The 15,114-nt window shown below is 41.5% G+C and overlaps 2 protein-coding genes across 10 annotated transcripts in view; both read left to right on the forward strand.

The window, feature by feature from the left end:
• The first annotated feature begins 48 nt into the window (after positions 1-48).
• LOC306927071 (calreticulin-like) lies at positions 49-9,455 on the forward strand. The gene is made up of 9 exons (XM_079506705.1): positions 49-365; positions 928-1,029; positions 1,842-2,045; positions 2,296-2,390; positions 4,779-4,988; positions 5,286-5,399; positions 5,768-5,911; positions 6,073-6,165; positions 8,227-9,455. The coding sequence occupies exons 1-9, from the start codon at positions 272-274 to the stop codon at positions 8,428-8,430; spliced, it is 1,260 nt and encodes a 419-aa protein (XP_079362831.1). The 5' UTR covers positions 49-271; the 3' UTR covers positions 8,431-9,455.
• Positions 9,456-9,854: 399 nt separating this feature from the next.
• eps15 (epidermal growth factor receptor pathway substrate 15) overlaps positions 9,855-15,114 on the forward strand; it is a 30,317-nt gene continuing 25,057 nt past the window's right edge. For 8 of the 9 annotated variants that reach the window (XM_079504943.1, XM_079504945.1, XM_079504944.1 and 5 more), the window contains exons 1-5: positions 9,855-9,972; positions 13,051-13,092; positions 13,935-14,024; positions 14,243-14,290; positions 14,409-14,504. In XM_079504943.1, coding sequence (XP_079361069.1) covers positions 9,946-9,972; positions 13,051-13,092; positions 13,935-14,024; positions 14,243-14,290; positions 14,409-14,504 — 303 coding nt within the window. In that variant the 5' untranslated portion in view covers positions 9,855-9,945. The remainder of the gene's footprint in view (positions 9,973-13,050; positions 13,093-13,934; positions 14,025-14,242; positions 14,291-14,408; positions 14,505-15,114) is intronic. The other variant, XM_079504946.1, reaches the window with a different exon arrangement.

The raw sequence follows: 15,114 nt of genomic DNA on the forward strand, positions 1-15,114 counted from the left end.
ATGATGCGTGTGTTCAGCTAATGCGATTGGTCAAAGACACTTGCGCTTCCTGATGGAGCCGTTGTCCAATGAGATGCAGACATCTGTTCTGAGGCGAGAGGAGAGAGCCAGTGCTCAGCGCAGATCATTCCCACTGTATGACTGTAGCGTTATTGTATTATAGGCTGGATTGAAGAAAAAGCGCGTATTGCACAGGGCTAATTTGGGTTATATATGCATCTATTATATTTGTGGTAATTTTGTGTCTGACGAGGCGTTTTAGCTCGCTAGAATGACAGCCCTATCGCTGCTTTTGGTAGCCGTATCGGCCGCATCTGTACTCGCCCAGTCCACTGTACATTTTCGAGAACAATTTGAGGATGGAGGTAAGGAAATAGCATTAGACAACCATGCAAGAATTATTTGTTGCTGTCATTTAAATTGCTTCTATTTCAGTCATTGCAGTAATTTAGGCCTACATGTATGCACCTTTCCTTTCTTGAGTCTGACAAGCAATTAAATCCATATACAGTCAAGCGTGTTTTCTAGTTATCTATGCATTGCTGTTTGGCATGGTAGCTTAGTTATTGTACTTTAAATATTTGGTTGCCTGTCTGCTGTTAATTTTTACCATATGATACACTGTACACATACACATCCATCATTTAACCGATCAGAACCTTTTCCCCAGGGTGTCTGACTTGACTCATTGACTGTCTGTCTACTAACCCCGCCTGCCTTCCCATCCCCCTCTCTCCCTTGGTCATTCATACTGTCACCCCCCCCCCCCCCACACACACCGGCCTACTAGCAGCAGCCCCATCATGTGACATAACAACCTATCTCAGATATTGCATCTCCCTGCAAGTCCACATGTTTATGTTTCAGCTGTGAAAGGATGCTGTTGCAGGATTCACTGTCCAGCTAATGGTTAATGTGTTTTAACAGATGCCTGGAATAGTCGCTGGTTAGAATCCAAACACAAGTCGGATTATGGCAAATTTGTCCTGACTGCAGGGAAGTTCTACGGTGATGCAGAAAAGGATAAAGGTGAGAATAAAATATTGTTTTATCATCAGCACTTTGTCATACAGACTGTCATACAGTGACATATGTATGTGCTGAGAGACATGCATATCTGATGTCTTTGTCGAGGGAGGTCAGTAATAGAATTGATGGCAGCAGACTGATGCATCTCAGTGCTTGCATTGTGATGTTTACACTTCCTAAGTTATGGTTTTGTTTAGTGTTACAGGGCCTGTAACACACACCAAAGATTTGGAGAGGTGCTGACCTTCGGTTGTTTAGTGTAAACACAGTTTTTGGATGATAAGAACAATAATAATTCTAAAAACATTAATCCAGTTGTTTTATTCAGGGAGGGAAGACCCTCCTTTTTCAAGGACTCCCGAGTACAACATGATCACAACATATGGCTATAGAAATTTTAAATAAAGTTTAACATATATATATATATATATATTAGTGCTGCACGATTGCTCAAATGTGAATCTCGATTTTCTTCCACAAGGAGATCACGATTCTCATTTAAAAAACATAAGCAAAAACACAAGAGTAACTAAAATTAATTGGACAACCAACTGCACACACACAATTAATCGAATCGTGTGTGTGTGTGTGTGTGTGTGTGTGTGTGTGTGTGTGTGTGTGTGTGTGTGTGTGTGTGTGTGTGTGTGTGTGTGTGTGTGTGTGTGTGTGTGTGTGTGTGTGTGTGTGTGTGTGTGTGTGTGTGTGTGTGTGTGTGTGTGTGTGTGTGTGTGTGTGTGTGTGTGTGTGTGTGTGTGTGTGTGTGTGTAGAAAATATTTGCTAATCTTACCTAATATGCAATGTTCTATTCTAGGTCTTCAGACAAGTGAAGATGCCCGCTTCTACTCCACGTCAGCCCGTTTTGAAGAGTTCAGCAACAACGGTCAGCCTCTGGTCATCCAGTTCACTGTGAAACATGAACAGAGCATTGACTGTGGTGGTGGATACATCAAACTGTTCCCATCTGACCTCAACCAGGAAGAAATGCATGGCGACTCCACCTACAACATCATGTTTGGTTTGTATGGCTTACTTATAGTTCATATTTTTATATATAGTTCATAATGATGATATGGGTGGTTTTCTGTAGATGTGGCTGTTATGTTTTGTTCTCAAGAAATCACCCGTCCAAGAATGACTGTTGAATGATTAACAATGAAATTATTTTATTTCATTAATTTGAACTGTACCTAACTATTTGCCTAGTTTATACACTTGGCAGAGAGATTGACTTCCAGCGGTTGCTTGTGTGTTTGTTTCTCTATTAGGTCCTGACATTTGTGGCCCTGGCACTAAGAAGGTTCATGTGATTTTTAACTACAAAGGCAAGAACCATCTGATTAATAAGGACATCAGATGCAAGGTAAGCCAAACATGATTTCTTTCACAAACCCACACAAAAACATAGTCATTATCCCAGACAAGACTGAGCTTCTCTTCTTCCCAGCTAAGTCCTGCCCTATGCGGGACCTAACTATTTCCGTAAACAACGCCCTGGTAGCGTCTGTCCCAACAGCCAGGAACCTTGGTGTTGTCCTGGACAGTCAGCTCTCGTTCAAAACACACATCACAGCTGTCACTCGATCCTGTAGGTTTATACTCTATATCTATAACATACGACAAATTAGACTGTTCCTCACCCATGAGTCAGCCCAGCTCCTAATCCAGACAACAGTCTATTGTAACACCATCCTTACTGGCCTACCGGCATGTGCACTTAAGCCTCTCCAACTGATCCAAAGTGTCGCAGCTCGCTTGGTCTTCAACCAGCCAAAATTCTCACACGTGTCCCCCCTTCTCTGCTCCCTCCATTGGCTCCCGGTCGCTGCCCGCACAGAATACAAAACTCTGATGCTGGCATTCACGTGCAAATAGTTCTTATAACGGCAGCATTAGTTGTCGCTGTGTTATTTCCACCTCATCCGAGTTAATCATAACAGTATGTGACTCTTATTGTGTTGTTGTTTGGGTTAGATTTCTTTAAACCACTTGGTGCAGGTGAAAGAAAAACTACAATAGGCCTATGTTTCTGCTGTCTCGTCATGTTGTTGTGTCTATCTGTCAACTCACTCCCTGTGCAATCTGCACACTATGTGATAGACATGTCACGTTTACCGGTATAGGTTTTGGCTGTGGTGTTGTTGTTATCCTTATCCGGGGGCTAGAGAGGCTCAATAAACCAAGTCGTCACTAAATAAAAACGTCTGGGTTTCCGAGGCAAACTAACCACTGAGTGCAAGTCTACCTGGCAGCAGTGAAACAAAAAACACCGTATTAGCATTTGAATACCTATTCTGTGAACAGGCAACGCCCACCCCCCAGTGGCCCAAGCAATTCAATTCAATTCAAAGGGCTTTATTGGCATGAGAAAACATACGTTTACATTGCCAAAGCACAATACAGCAATACAATCAAAACAAAAATTATGTACATTTGAAAGTCAGAATCTTCAATAGATCAATTTCTATGTACCAAGATCACTGGATGCAGGTATAGTGCAGGAATATACACAATGATTAGTCTTTAGGGTGGTTGTGTTCCGTTTGTGGTTGTGTTCCGTTTGATATCCTTCTCCTATCACAGCAACTCACGAATCTTGCTGCTGTGTTTGCACATTGTTATACTTCGCCCAGCAGATATGGGAGTTTTTTGTCATTGGTTATGTTTTCAAAATCTCCGTGTGTTGTGTTGTAGCACCCCCCCCCCCCCCCCATGCTGGCCCGTAGCACTTGCCCTAGCCCCTTAGATAAGCACTTTATGTAGACTTAAATAGCATTTTATACAGACTTATAGCATGTTACGTAGACGGCACTAGAATTTTATGTAGTCATAGCACTTTATAGTATATATGTATAGTATAGTACAGTATAGTTTATAATAGTTTAATTATATAGATATTCCACGGTTACGTTCTTAGCTTACACATGTTGCTCTTGCTTAATGTAAGTCGCTCTGGATTGAGAGCGTCTGCTAAATGCCTAAATTGCATTATGAACCCCGCATACATTTTTTTTTCTTAAAACTTTATCCCATGTTTTTGTAACCCATTGTTTTTACCCGGTGCCAATTGCTTCAGTTGTAATCCTACTCTCCCCCTGCCAACCTGGGGAGAGCCCCGAATTGAGCTCATGATTCCTTCAATGCATGAGGAGTGAGCAGGCCGCCTCTTATCACCTGAGAGGGAGTTTCCCCGGTAGGACGTAGTGTGTGTGGAAGGAACACATTATTCCAACCAGATCCTTTCCCCTCCATCATGATTGATTGGCTGGCCAGGGGGAGGCAGTTTGGAGACCAGGATTACTGCATACTTTTTGTGAGGGTACCTACCCTAGGAGACACGGGGAGAACATACAAACTCCACACAGAAGGGCCCATTCGCCAACCCCACCTAGGGTATGGGCGCTGATGACACGGAGGAGAGAGCACGCCCATAGCCAGTGTCCCCGGCGAGAATCGAACCGGGGACCTTCTAGCTGTGAGGCGACAACACTACTGACTGCGCCACCATGCCCCCTAAATAATAACCCAAGAATTGGTTTCTCCCTGCATGGGGCAAAACACATTATAAATTAACCACTCAGTGTTGTGCAGCCAGTCGATCAGAGATCTAAATTTAGTGAATGGGCTAACTATTTTCTCTGTCAATAATGTTGTATCATCATTATGTTTTCTATAGACTATGATAATCATCAACAATTTACTGAAATGCACATCAATAGTTGAAGTTTTCTTATGTTTTAACATCATGCAGGATGATGAGTTCACTCATCTGTACACACTGATTGTCAATCCTGACAACACTTATGAGGTGAAGATTGACAATAAGAAAGTTGAGTCTGGCAGTTTGGAGGACGACTGGGACTTCCTGCCTGCTAAGAAGATTAAAGACCCTGACGCCAAGAAACAAGATGACTGGGATGAGAGGGAGAAAGTCCCTGACCCAGATGATAAGAAACCTGAGGTACATTTGTTTTGCCCTTTTTACAAGGCAGAACTATTTTTTAAGATATAACATAAATGTGAAATGTTTGATTGAATACTTTATTAACGGTTTGCAAAAAGTACACCGGTATGATTATACAATGATGCTAAAATAATAACACATAAAGCCCTGATGGCTTGTTTTCATTGTGGTCCTATGTGCTTTGTGTTCCAGTTCCACCAGAATCTTTAAGTTAAACTTCTTTTAATGGAAAATTGCATTCGCCTGCATTTAAATGAAGTCTTTTGTTTTCTATGGTATCTCCTCTACCTGTAGGAATGGGACAAGCCTGAGAACATCCCAGACCCTGATGCTAAGAAACCTGATGACTGGGATGATGAGATGGATGGAGAGTGGGAACCCCCAATGGTCACGAACCCTGACTACAAGGTAAAGCATTGTCAATGGCACATACTGATTACATTCACAATTCTCACACACATTCACACACCCAATGGCAGATGAAACCATGCATGGCACCAACCTGCTCATCAGGAGGAGAACAAGATTCAGTGTCTTGCTCAAGGACACTTTGACACAAGCCAGAAACCAACCCGGGAATCTTCCGGTTCCCATGCAGCCACTCACCCTCCTGAGGCCCCCTTTATTATTGGCAAATCAATATGCCCTCGATTCTTTTTTATCATTGTATGTATCTAGAAAAATGAGGATCGTACAGCCTGATTTATTGGTGGTGTTTTGTGCTTTTATGATTCCACATTACTAGTAACTATTATCTTTGTGTTCCCTTTCCATAGGGTGAGTGGAAACCCAGAGAGATTGACAACCCTGCCTATAAGGGCAAGTGGGTCCACCCTGAAATTGACAACCCAGAGTACACAGCTGATTCAGAGATCTACAAATACGACAGCATTGGTGTGATAGGACTTGATCTATGGCAGGTATGTTCATTATGTTTTCTATATTTTGTTTGCCACTAAGTGTAATGGGTATCTATTTGGCTCTTATTTTTGTAGATGTTGATTATATTTAATAATGGACATTACATAATTTATTTTGATGATCCTGTCATCTAAATCTCTCTCCTTTCCTTCTAACATAGGTGAAGTCTGGTACAATTTTTGACAACTTTATGATCACCAATGACCCAAAGTTGGCAGAAGAAGAAGGCAATGACACATGGGGACAATCAAAGGTCAGTCCATCCATAGCTGCAAACACCACTGGAGGTCAAATGTATGTAGACTAGACCGGTGCCCGGCTGTAGAGCACAGAGTCGGTAACGATGGAAGTTGGAGATCCATTCCCCACCCTGCTATGCAATACCCATTGTACCCGTGTCAGAGTACCCATCTGTCTGTGTCCCTTTTAATGCCCATATATGGAGATTTGTTGTGTTTGAGTGTTGTGATGTCAGAACAGGCCAGCTCCATATATGGACCCTGAGCAGGGCCCTGTCCAGAGCCCGGGCAGAGGCCTTTTGTGGCGGTTCTGGACAACTGTGGGACCGACTTGACACAGGGCACCACACTCCTTGTGGGTGTGTGGAACGCGTGTGTCGGTTTTGAAGTCGGTGGGGCGAACGGTTCTCGAGTTACGTGCATTACAGCTGTACACATGTACCGTACGTACAGACAGACAGACAGACAGAGACATGGTGCATTTATAGATAGATGTATACCATACCTTTCCCATTAGAGTCCTGCATTGGAATTGGGATCCTGTGGATTTGTGCAAATCTCGCAGGATGGGGAAGGTTTTTAATTGCTGTGGGCAGGAATTGCCAATCTGGATATGACATAACTGAAGCATGCAACAGAGTGAGTTTAGCACTGTTGCAGCTTGGAGCACAGCATAGTCAACAAATAAAGTTGAAAAGAAAATCAAAGCAGGATATTCAAAAGCAAAACAATAATGCAGGTCTGACATTTGAACATATTTCTCAATTGCATGCTAATTTGAATCTTTACTGGTATATGCATCTGTAATAATCTACTGAATGGTGGCCTAAACCCAGCCCACTGTCTCTGTCCATGGTGCTGATCGGTCTCTCTCTCTCTTTCTCTCATATATTCTGTGTTTCCGTCTGTAATGTATTTGGGTCTCAAGATTTTGCACGACTAAATGTTGCTGTGGGTGGTCAAGAATGAACTGTACAGTCAGAAAGGTAACAATTGCTGGAATGGTCAGAAATCCAACGGGAGTGGGGCTAAGAAAACAGTACTAAGCAGGGCTGCCTATAATCATTGGTACAGCACTGTGCAAGTGCTGACATTTTACCACTTACCACCACGAAATGAAAGCCTGGGTATCGAGGCTACCACTTACCTAGTAGAGCCCTTAAGAGTATAGAGGGTATGCGCATGCTTAAAGTGAATGGCACATCGATTGGCAAAGCGAGTGGCAAAGCAACATGCAAAGTGAGTTTAACATTGTTTAACGTTGTTTAATGCAATCAGATAGGACTTTTCTGTTTGGATATATGGGCTATCAAGGCCAGAAAGTAGTTTTTTGCCACTCTGTAGGCATTCCTGCATAACTTCCGGGTTTGATGATGATGTCACGCGCATACTCTCTATTGAGACGTCACCGAGAGGAATCACTGAAGCGAAAAAGACATGGTGGCCGAAAGTGGTATTGCACTATGGCACTATGCATGGTACTATGGGCCATACGTGAACGTGCTATGCTCCATACGTGAACACTATATGCTACATACGTGAACGTGCCAAGCTATGCTATGAATGGCCCAGTGTGTTCACGTATGGCCCATAACCAATCCCAGAATGCACTCTGTTCCAACCTGGAAGAATGCCTCATGTGCTGGGTGAGCAACTCAATGCAAGTGGATGAGAGGAGAAATCCGGTGACGTGACGTCTCTATTATATATAACTCTATGGTAGAGCCTGCCTGCTTACTCAGGGGAGAAACTGCATTTTGACATGCAGGCAGTACCACTCATAATTAGGTTGTGTCAAACAAGACACCGGCTCTAAATGTCTTATTAGAACAGGGAGACTAAATAAAACAATTGTATAAGTTATATTTGTACATATAATTATTATAATTATTCACAAAGAAATGTTACATAATTTTAACACTGGAAATGCACTGCTTGAGTTCAAAGCTAATTTGGGGTGAGTGGTGACTGCTTATTTAGATTAGAACTTGGACCTGCTTAAAATGGCTTTGAGACTGATGTCTTTGTGTGGTCAGGTCATTTACAGTATTTGTTTTCATACACTGTCTTTCCAGGATGCAGAAAAGAAGATGAAGGATGGCCAGGAGGACGAAGATAGAAAGAAGCGTGAGGAAGACGAGAACAACAACAACAGAAAAGAGGAGACAAATGAGGAAGAGGAAGAGGAGAAGGATGAAGATGAAGAAGAGGATGATGATGAAGAGCAGGAGGAAGAGGAAGAAGATGACTTGGACTCTAAACTCAAGGATGAGTTATAAACTCCTAACAGGAACTCACTAGGACATTAAAACAGTTTGTCTGTTTGTCCATGAGCCATTGGAAAAAAGGCTAAAGACTGAGCTGATGAGACTTGGTTGGACATTCCCCTCATATTGGCAGCCTGCAGCTGGGTGGGGAGGGACGGGTCTTTTGTTTTGTTTACAGGACAAGGGGTGCAAATCTATCTTTAAAAAAAAAGTTTGTTTTGCTATGTTTCCATGTGCTGTTATTGTTATTAAGACCATGAGTTTATGAAGAAGGAAGATGTCATGAACAATGGATACTATTAAATTATACACATACAACTGTTATGCTGTTAATATGCAACTGAAACACTAACTTGGCATTTGTGATCTGTTCAGTTTAACTTTTATGAAGTATGTTGTCATCTTTATTACATTGAGAGTTGTTTTGGGTTGTGGCCCATCCCATGAAAATATATTTTTACCTCATTTTCTTTTTTTTACCTCATGTTTTGTCATTAATGTATGCCATCTTTTTATTTTACCATGTCACTCTCTGACTCAATACACCGATCTTGGCTTTCCTCAGATCCCATTTAGGATTGAATGGGTTTATACAAGTTGATGGATTGATTGTCTGTGGAAATAGTTGATGGTTTAAGACACAACCTGTACTGTAACTGTAGCCTACATGTAATTATCTGCTGTTACCATAAGATAGATATACAGTATGGTTTTATTTTAGATGGAATCTCTTAGTTTTGTGCTGTATAGTTACTCAATGCAAATTGTTTTGTGTCTATGAATCATACGTTTTCCTTAGGTGCAACACAAATCTTTTTGGTCCATTTTGGTCCATTTTCAAAAGTATGTAAAAATACATGAATACTTAAACAATTTATTTCAACACATTACATTTCCAACAGGAATACCTACCCTTAACCTGTGTCCCCAAGCACCTGGCCCTTTTGTAAAGACATTTTTATTACTGTTAGTGAAAAATTGAAATCCAATTTTGTTGTGTAAAAAAGGGGCACTGTTAAATAAATGTCTTACTTACAGTTTGTAGTCCCCCCATTGATTAATTTATTAAATGTAGCTTGCTGTATATTTTTTAAATCGAGGGACAATAGAATGTGAGTTTTATAAAAGGTAGCTCAAATAAATGAATCTCACTCACTCACTACACAAACAGTGGTCATGAGTGTGTGTGTGTGTGTGTGTGTGTGTGTGTGTGTGTGTGTGTGTGTGTGTGTGTGTGTGTGTGTGTGCGTGTGCGTGTGCGTGTGCGTGTGCGCGTGTGCGCGCGCGTGTGGCAGAGAGGGGGGGGGGTGCGCGCGTGTGTGGGTGGCATGGCTTGATTTGCAAACTCAAGAGAGTATTTTTGATTACAAAGAGTAGTAGAGTTATCAGTTTAGTTATATCACATGAGTTATGGACGGACGATGTATGATGCCAGGTTTTTATTTGTATTTTGCAGCGCCCCCTATGTGTCTGCCACAGTGACAGCAGCGCAATGAGAGCAGCGGGGGCAAGAGAAACACTAACGTTATGGCTGCCACTCTGTCTCTTACTCAGGTAACACTGTCTTTCAACTCAAATCTAAATGTCAGAATTGTCTCTCTGTCGTCTGTCTGTTGTTCGTAAACCTTTGAACGTTGTTTGTAGTTCCTCTGGAGCGGGTTAATGGCCGTGCGGTTAGGTGTTCGTCGCTGTTTTGGAAGTTGTCTGTCTGCAGTTGTGACTGGGAAAAGTTTCTGTGTAATCTCTTTGGAGACTACGTAAATGTAGGCTTCGTCGTGCGACCCTATCGCTCGACATTAATGCCATGTTTCCAACTGAAATAAAGTGTCGAAGCGCGTCACGTCGTCACTGTTTCAGTTAGAAACGCTTCATTTTTGTCCAGCGACGTAGTCTAAATTATAGCCGTTATTAAGGGCGTAGCTAGCTACCTAGCTTGTTAGCTATAAATGCTAGTTTGTGTACACAACACAACCACGGGGTAGTAGCTTTTTAGAGTTTCTCTATCAAGCCAATGCCAAGCAAACGTTACCAGGTTTTGATGCCACTCGGAAGTTGTGGTACTGCTTCAGCGTATCAAAATGTTTGTGTGGACTTGATCACCATGGTCTGTTGTTTTGCTGTCAAACATTGCTTTGCTAAAGCTAATAATGCCCATTATTACAAATACAACAAATGTTATAACAAACGTATTAGGTATTAGCCTACCTACTGCTGTTGCTGATACATCTTCCTACTGCTTTCTTGGCTTGCTTGGTGGGCTGAGTAACTTACCCTATAAGTCAATTGATTAATGATATTGTCTAGTAGAATATTGCACCGCCTGTCTTCACTCACTGTTGTAATGTGTTGCTCATGACCTTTGGAAATCATGTAGTCTTAAGAGCTATAGATGTTTGCCTTGCTTCTTTGCAAATAATTACTACAGCCACCTTGACCTGCTTTTTAATCAAAGTTATAGAAAGTCTAATAAGTAATTAAGCTTGCACTTCAGCTGTCCTGTCTGTCACACAGTCTGCTGTAGTGCTGTTATAAGCTAAATGCAGCATGGAAACTGTTTGGTTTGCACACACTACAAAAGCTGCCTCATTTATTTGGAAGGTGTAGCCTGGTTACAACCACAGACCTGCTGTTACCTGTTAACTGTTGGAGATACGTGTTTCTATCATTCGCCTTTACAGAAAGTCTATGTGTCAAGTAAAACCATTACGTTTATGTCATTAGTTGGGCCGCAGTAGGGTTTGTTAAACATTTATAATACTTCCTACCTTGATTATACATTGTGTCCTGAGGATTTCATACTGAGGAATTCCACTACTCATCCAAGCAGTGAGGCCTACATGAAGACAAATCTATGATCCATCACTTTACTTACAGCCTGATAAACTTGGATACAGTAGAGAAAACACACAGTAAGCTAATGTGTAATGGGCTACCCACAAGTCATGCATTCTTCTTACTGTATACAGTACACAAGAGAAACTCTAAAGCTCTGTTTATACAGTACTTTGTCATACAACCGTATCACTCGTCATTTCTGGTGAGTGACAGTCATTGACACATTTGTGTATTTCTGTTTCCCATAAAGGATGAATTTGTAAAATTCACTCAACTCAGCTTTCTTGGTGCTAACATGACATTGTTTCAATTGTAACCAGTGGCTAGTAGAATATTCTAGAGAGAACCAGACTGGCCTGTCAGCCTGCATACAGAGTAGCATATCTGGCTATCTGCTGCAGTTTGTATAGGCTAGAGAATGATTGAGGGATTTTCTTTTTTTTTCCTACTTTTTTTCAGTGCAGCGCTATTAAAGTGTCACCAGTACAATGACCACAGTGTTGTGGTCGCCAACAGTTCCAGGCACACAATTGTGTACCACAGAAAAAAGTGGTGTGGGCCAGAGAAAGATAAGTGTGTGTGTGTGAATAGTGATCGGGTTATGAATCAGCTATTGACATAATATAACTGCCATGCGACAAGGTTTGTTTTCCTTTAGTCCTTGACTTCTGTGGCTGCAGAGTTATCTAGATCTTTAACAAGCTGAAATCTAAGATCTTTGGCTGGTTTCCTTTGACATTGATTTCGTGGAGATGGATAAACTTTTGTTGAGGATAACAATTCCAATAGAATAATTTACCCATTGATTGAATGGACTTTTAATCTGTTTAACATTGCACATACATTAGGTTTACATTTCTTCTTTTTTATTTTTTATTAAGTTTTGAGAAAGCACAGTAGAAAAGAGTATTTATGGTTGCTTCTGTGAAGACCAAAATATTGTTCTCTTCCTGTCCAGCAGTAAACCTTCAGCAAATGAATGAAAGAAGGAAATGGGTGAAAAAAAGAGGAAATGACATCTCTGTGGAGATACGCCCTGTCCTTGCTCTGTGAGGTGAACATCAGGAGCCAGAGGAAGTGTGGCTTTATGTCAGGAAGTCCAGACTAAGCAATTCTGTCGATTTTTCTCCGAAATCCTCAACACACCCGGCCCATAGGCCTAAGTGGATTAATGAATAATGGTGGAATGGAATAATGGTGCTTGCACGATGTTGCGAGGAGACATGACATATAGGTGAAAAGTGCCAAGGCATGCATCTATTCTCATGTCTGCTGTGGTTGTTTTGTCCTACCTAGAGACATGGTTTTAGACTGGGCTTTGTGAACTGTAAGATGTTGCTGTGTAAGCTCTCATTCCACAGCGAAACAGGCAGCAGTCAATGTTTTCATATTTACCTGGAAACTGATGATTGACAGCGTAGGTTTAGTCACTGATTGGAGTGTGAAGATGAGAAACAATAATGCAGAATCATATTGATTAGAGTCAACATGTTTGCCTGCCTCCATCCATCTGTGAAGGATCAGCCTTGTTTTCTGGCAGCCGTCTTAACACAATGGATGACAGTTCTGGCCACTGGCCAGCAGTCAAACAAACACTTGTAGACAGAGTCAGCTTATGGACTGGAAGCAGGTTTATTTTGTATTGCATTTGGCCATGGTTTATGGTCATTCTACATTTTCATTCTCAAACCTAGGCCTAAGCCCATACTGTAGGTGCAAGTATTGCAGTCAGTGTTGCAACCAATTATAACATTTTCAAAATGGTGTCTAATGTTGAATTTGTGTCTACACCAACAGCTCTCGAGTGGAAATCCCGTCTATGACAAATACTATCGGCAGGTAAGCAAATATGTCCTTTACAATGGCTTTTTCTGTTTAAACTCTGTTTAACCTCCGTTCTGGGTCTATTAGTGATTATAAAGGCTGAATAAACCATGCAGTGAATTTTCCATCACTCAAATATGAGACGGCTGTACAAGATGCAAGGAGAGGTATGATACAGGAAGAAAATCACTGTGGAATTGTTGCACTTGTTACATTTTTCTACTTTTGCTGAATTAAAATTTAAGACACTTTGCAAGTCTGCATAAGATGCTGAGCTACGTGCTTAAAATGCAAAATATAACTTAAAAAAGGACGTGAGGAATACACACACTGCATACTAGCGTTTTTGTTGTTGTAAATATGTTTATTGAAGGTATTTTAAATTAACCTACTTGGCCCGTGAACTATGTTAAGTCGTGAGATTTTATTTAGCTTTAATCCTTGACTTCCACTTCAACAGTATTAATCATCTACTTAAGAGTGAGGAGAAGGCCGGTTTAGTTTAGTAGAACACTACTGTGCATAGCGTTAGCTGTATTTAATCCACTGCAGTTTTGCAGTGAGTGGTAGCAATTTCTTGTCCCTTCCTTTCAAAATTAGTCTGTGGCCAATGAGTGAGTCTTCTCCATGAATAAATGATGGCTCTCTCTGCCAAACCTGTCAGCAGAGCTATCAGGGAGCCTCATGAAAGAGGACTAGACTAGAGTGTTGCAGTTTGCTTAAATACCTAGTTGATAGCATGGAGAATTGGTTTATTATTATTATTGTTATTCAGAGCTATCTCAGAGATTTAGCTGTCTCTGAGATCAGAGACAGCTACATTTTCTTACAGCTAAACAGTCTTTTTGTGTGTATAGGTTGATCCTACTGGCAGTGGGCGGGTGGCAGCAGCTGATGCAGCCTTGTTCCTGAAAAGATCTGGCCTGGCTGACCTGGTTCTGGGAAAGGTAAGCATGCTGCATGAGGCGTACAATGGCAAATATACAGTAGCACGGCATCTCGAAGGTTAACACATTTGCAGTAAACAAAAGACTCGTATTATTTCAGTATAATTTGTTGAAATGTTTTCCATTTTCTGTACTACTTGTGATGATATTAAGATACAATTGCACACTTGTGTGTTTGTTCCTAAAATGTAAAAAGTTAAATGTTATGCCCTTTATAGATCTGGGATTTAGCAGACTCTGACCGAAAAGGGTGCCTAAACAAACAGGTACAAGCAGATCCTATACATGAACCCATATATTTTTTAACATTTGTGTATTTAATCATAATGGTATGCTAGCAATGCAGAGGTATACATCACATACTATTCATTCTATTTCCCTCAGCAATTCTTCATAGCTCTCCGGTTGGTGGCTTGTGCTCAGAATGGCCTGGAGGTGGCGCTCCAGAGCCTCAATGTGGCTGTTCCTCCACCTAAGTTTGTGAGTTCCCTCATCACTGAAACCATAGAGCTTCATATTACCTGCAGAATGTACTGAAATTTCCGGCCACTCCTTTTAATGAAACTTGCTCACCTAGTGTAATCCCCTACCTTCCGAGTTTGAGCCAATGTGTTTGACAATGTCAATGCACCTAATGCTCAAGACCATATATACCTTTTTGTCAGGTGAAACCTGACATACAACAGACCCGTATTTATTAGCGACCTAGTCGTGATTGACTGCCCCCTAAGCCAATGGTATACTCTGAAACGCCGCCTAAGCCAATGGGAGTCTGCACCACTCGTGTAGCCAATCACGTCGTAGCGACCTTGTCATGATTGACTGCCTCCTAAGCCCTGCCCCACACCGCGGAAGTCTGGCAAAGCCGCACCGCAGCCACTCTAGGCCCGCAGCTCGTAACGACAACAGCTGCTAATGTTATGAGCTAACTGCATGGACAGCAGGAAAGCCACAAAAAAACAGTGATTGAACCACGAACAGAACGTCGGAAACGAACGCAAACAACGGCCGCGAGGTTGTGACACAGAAACATACAAGTTACAAAAATCGGTGACAGCATTCCTTTCACCTGACATGTCATCATTTCTTT

This window comes from Electrona antarctica (assembly GCF_951216825.1).
Source record: "Electrona antarctica genome assembly, chromosome: 7".
Lineage (NCBI taxonomy): Eukaryota > Metazoa > Chordata > Actinopteri > Myctophiformes > Myctophidae > Electrona > Electrona antarctica.

Bases quoted from the DNA above. Each gene is read 5' to 3' on its own strand.
- LOC306927071 (XM_079506705.1), top strand. From the start codon at position 272: ATGACAGCCCTATCGCTGCTTTTGGTAGCCGTATCGGCCGCATCTGTA. The intron at 366-927 runs GTAAGGAAATAG...GTGTTTTAACAG, and splicing joins AGAACAATTTGAGGATGGAG to ATGCCTGGAATAGTCGCTGG. The intron at 5,400-5,767 runs GTAAAGCATTGT...CCCTTTCCATAG, and splicing joins TCACGAACCCTGACTACAAG to GGTGAGTGGAAACCCAGAGA.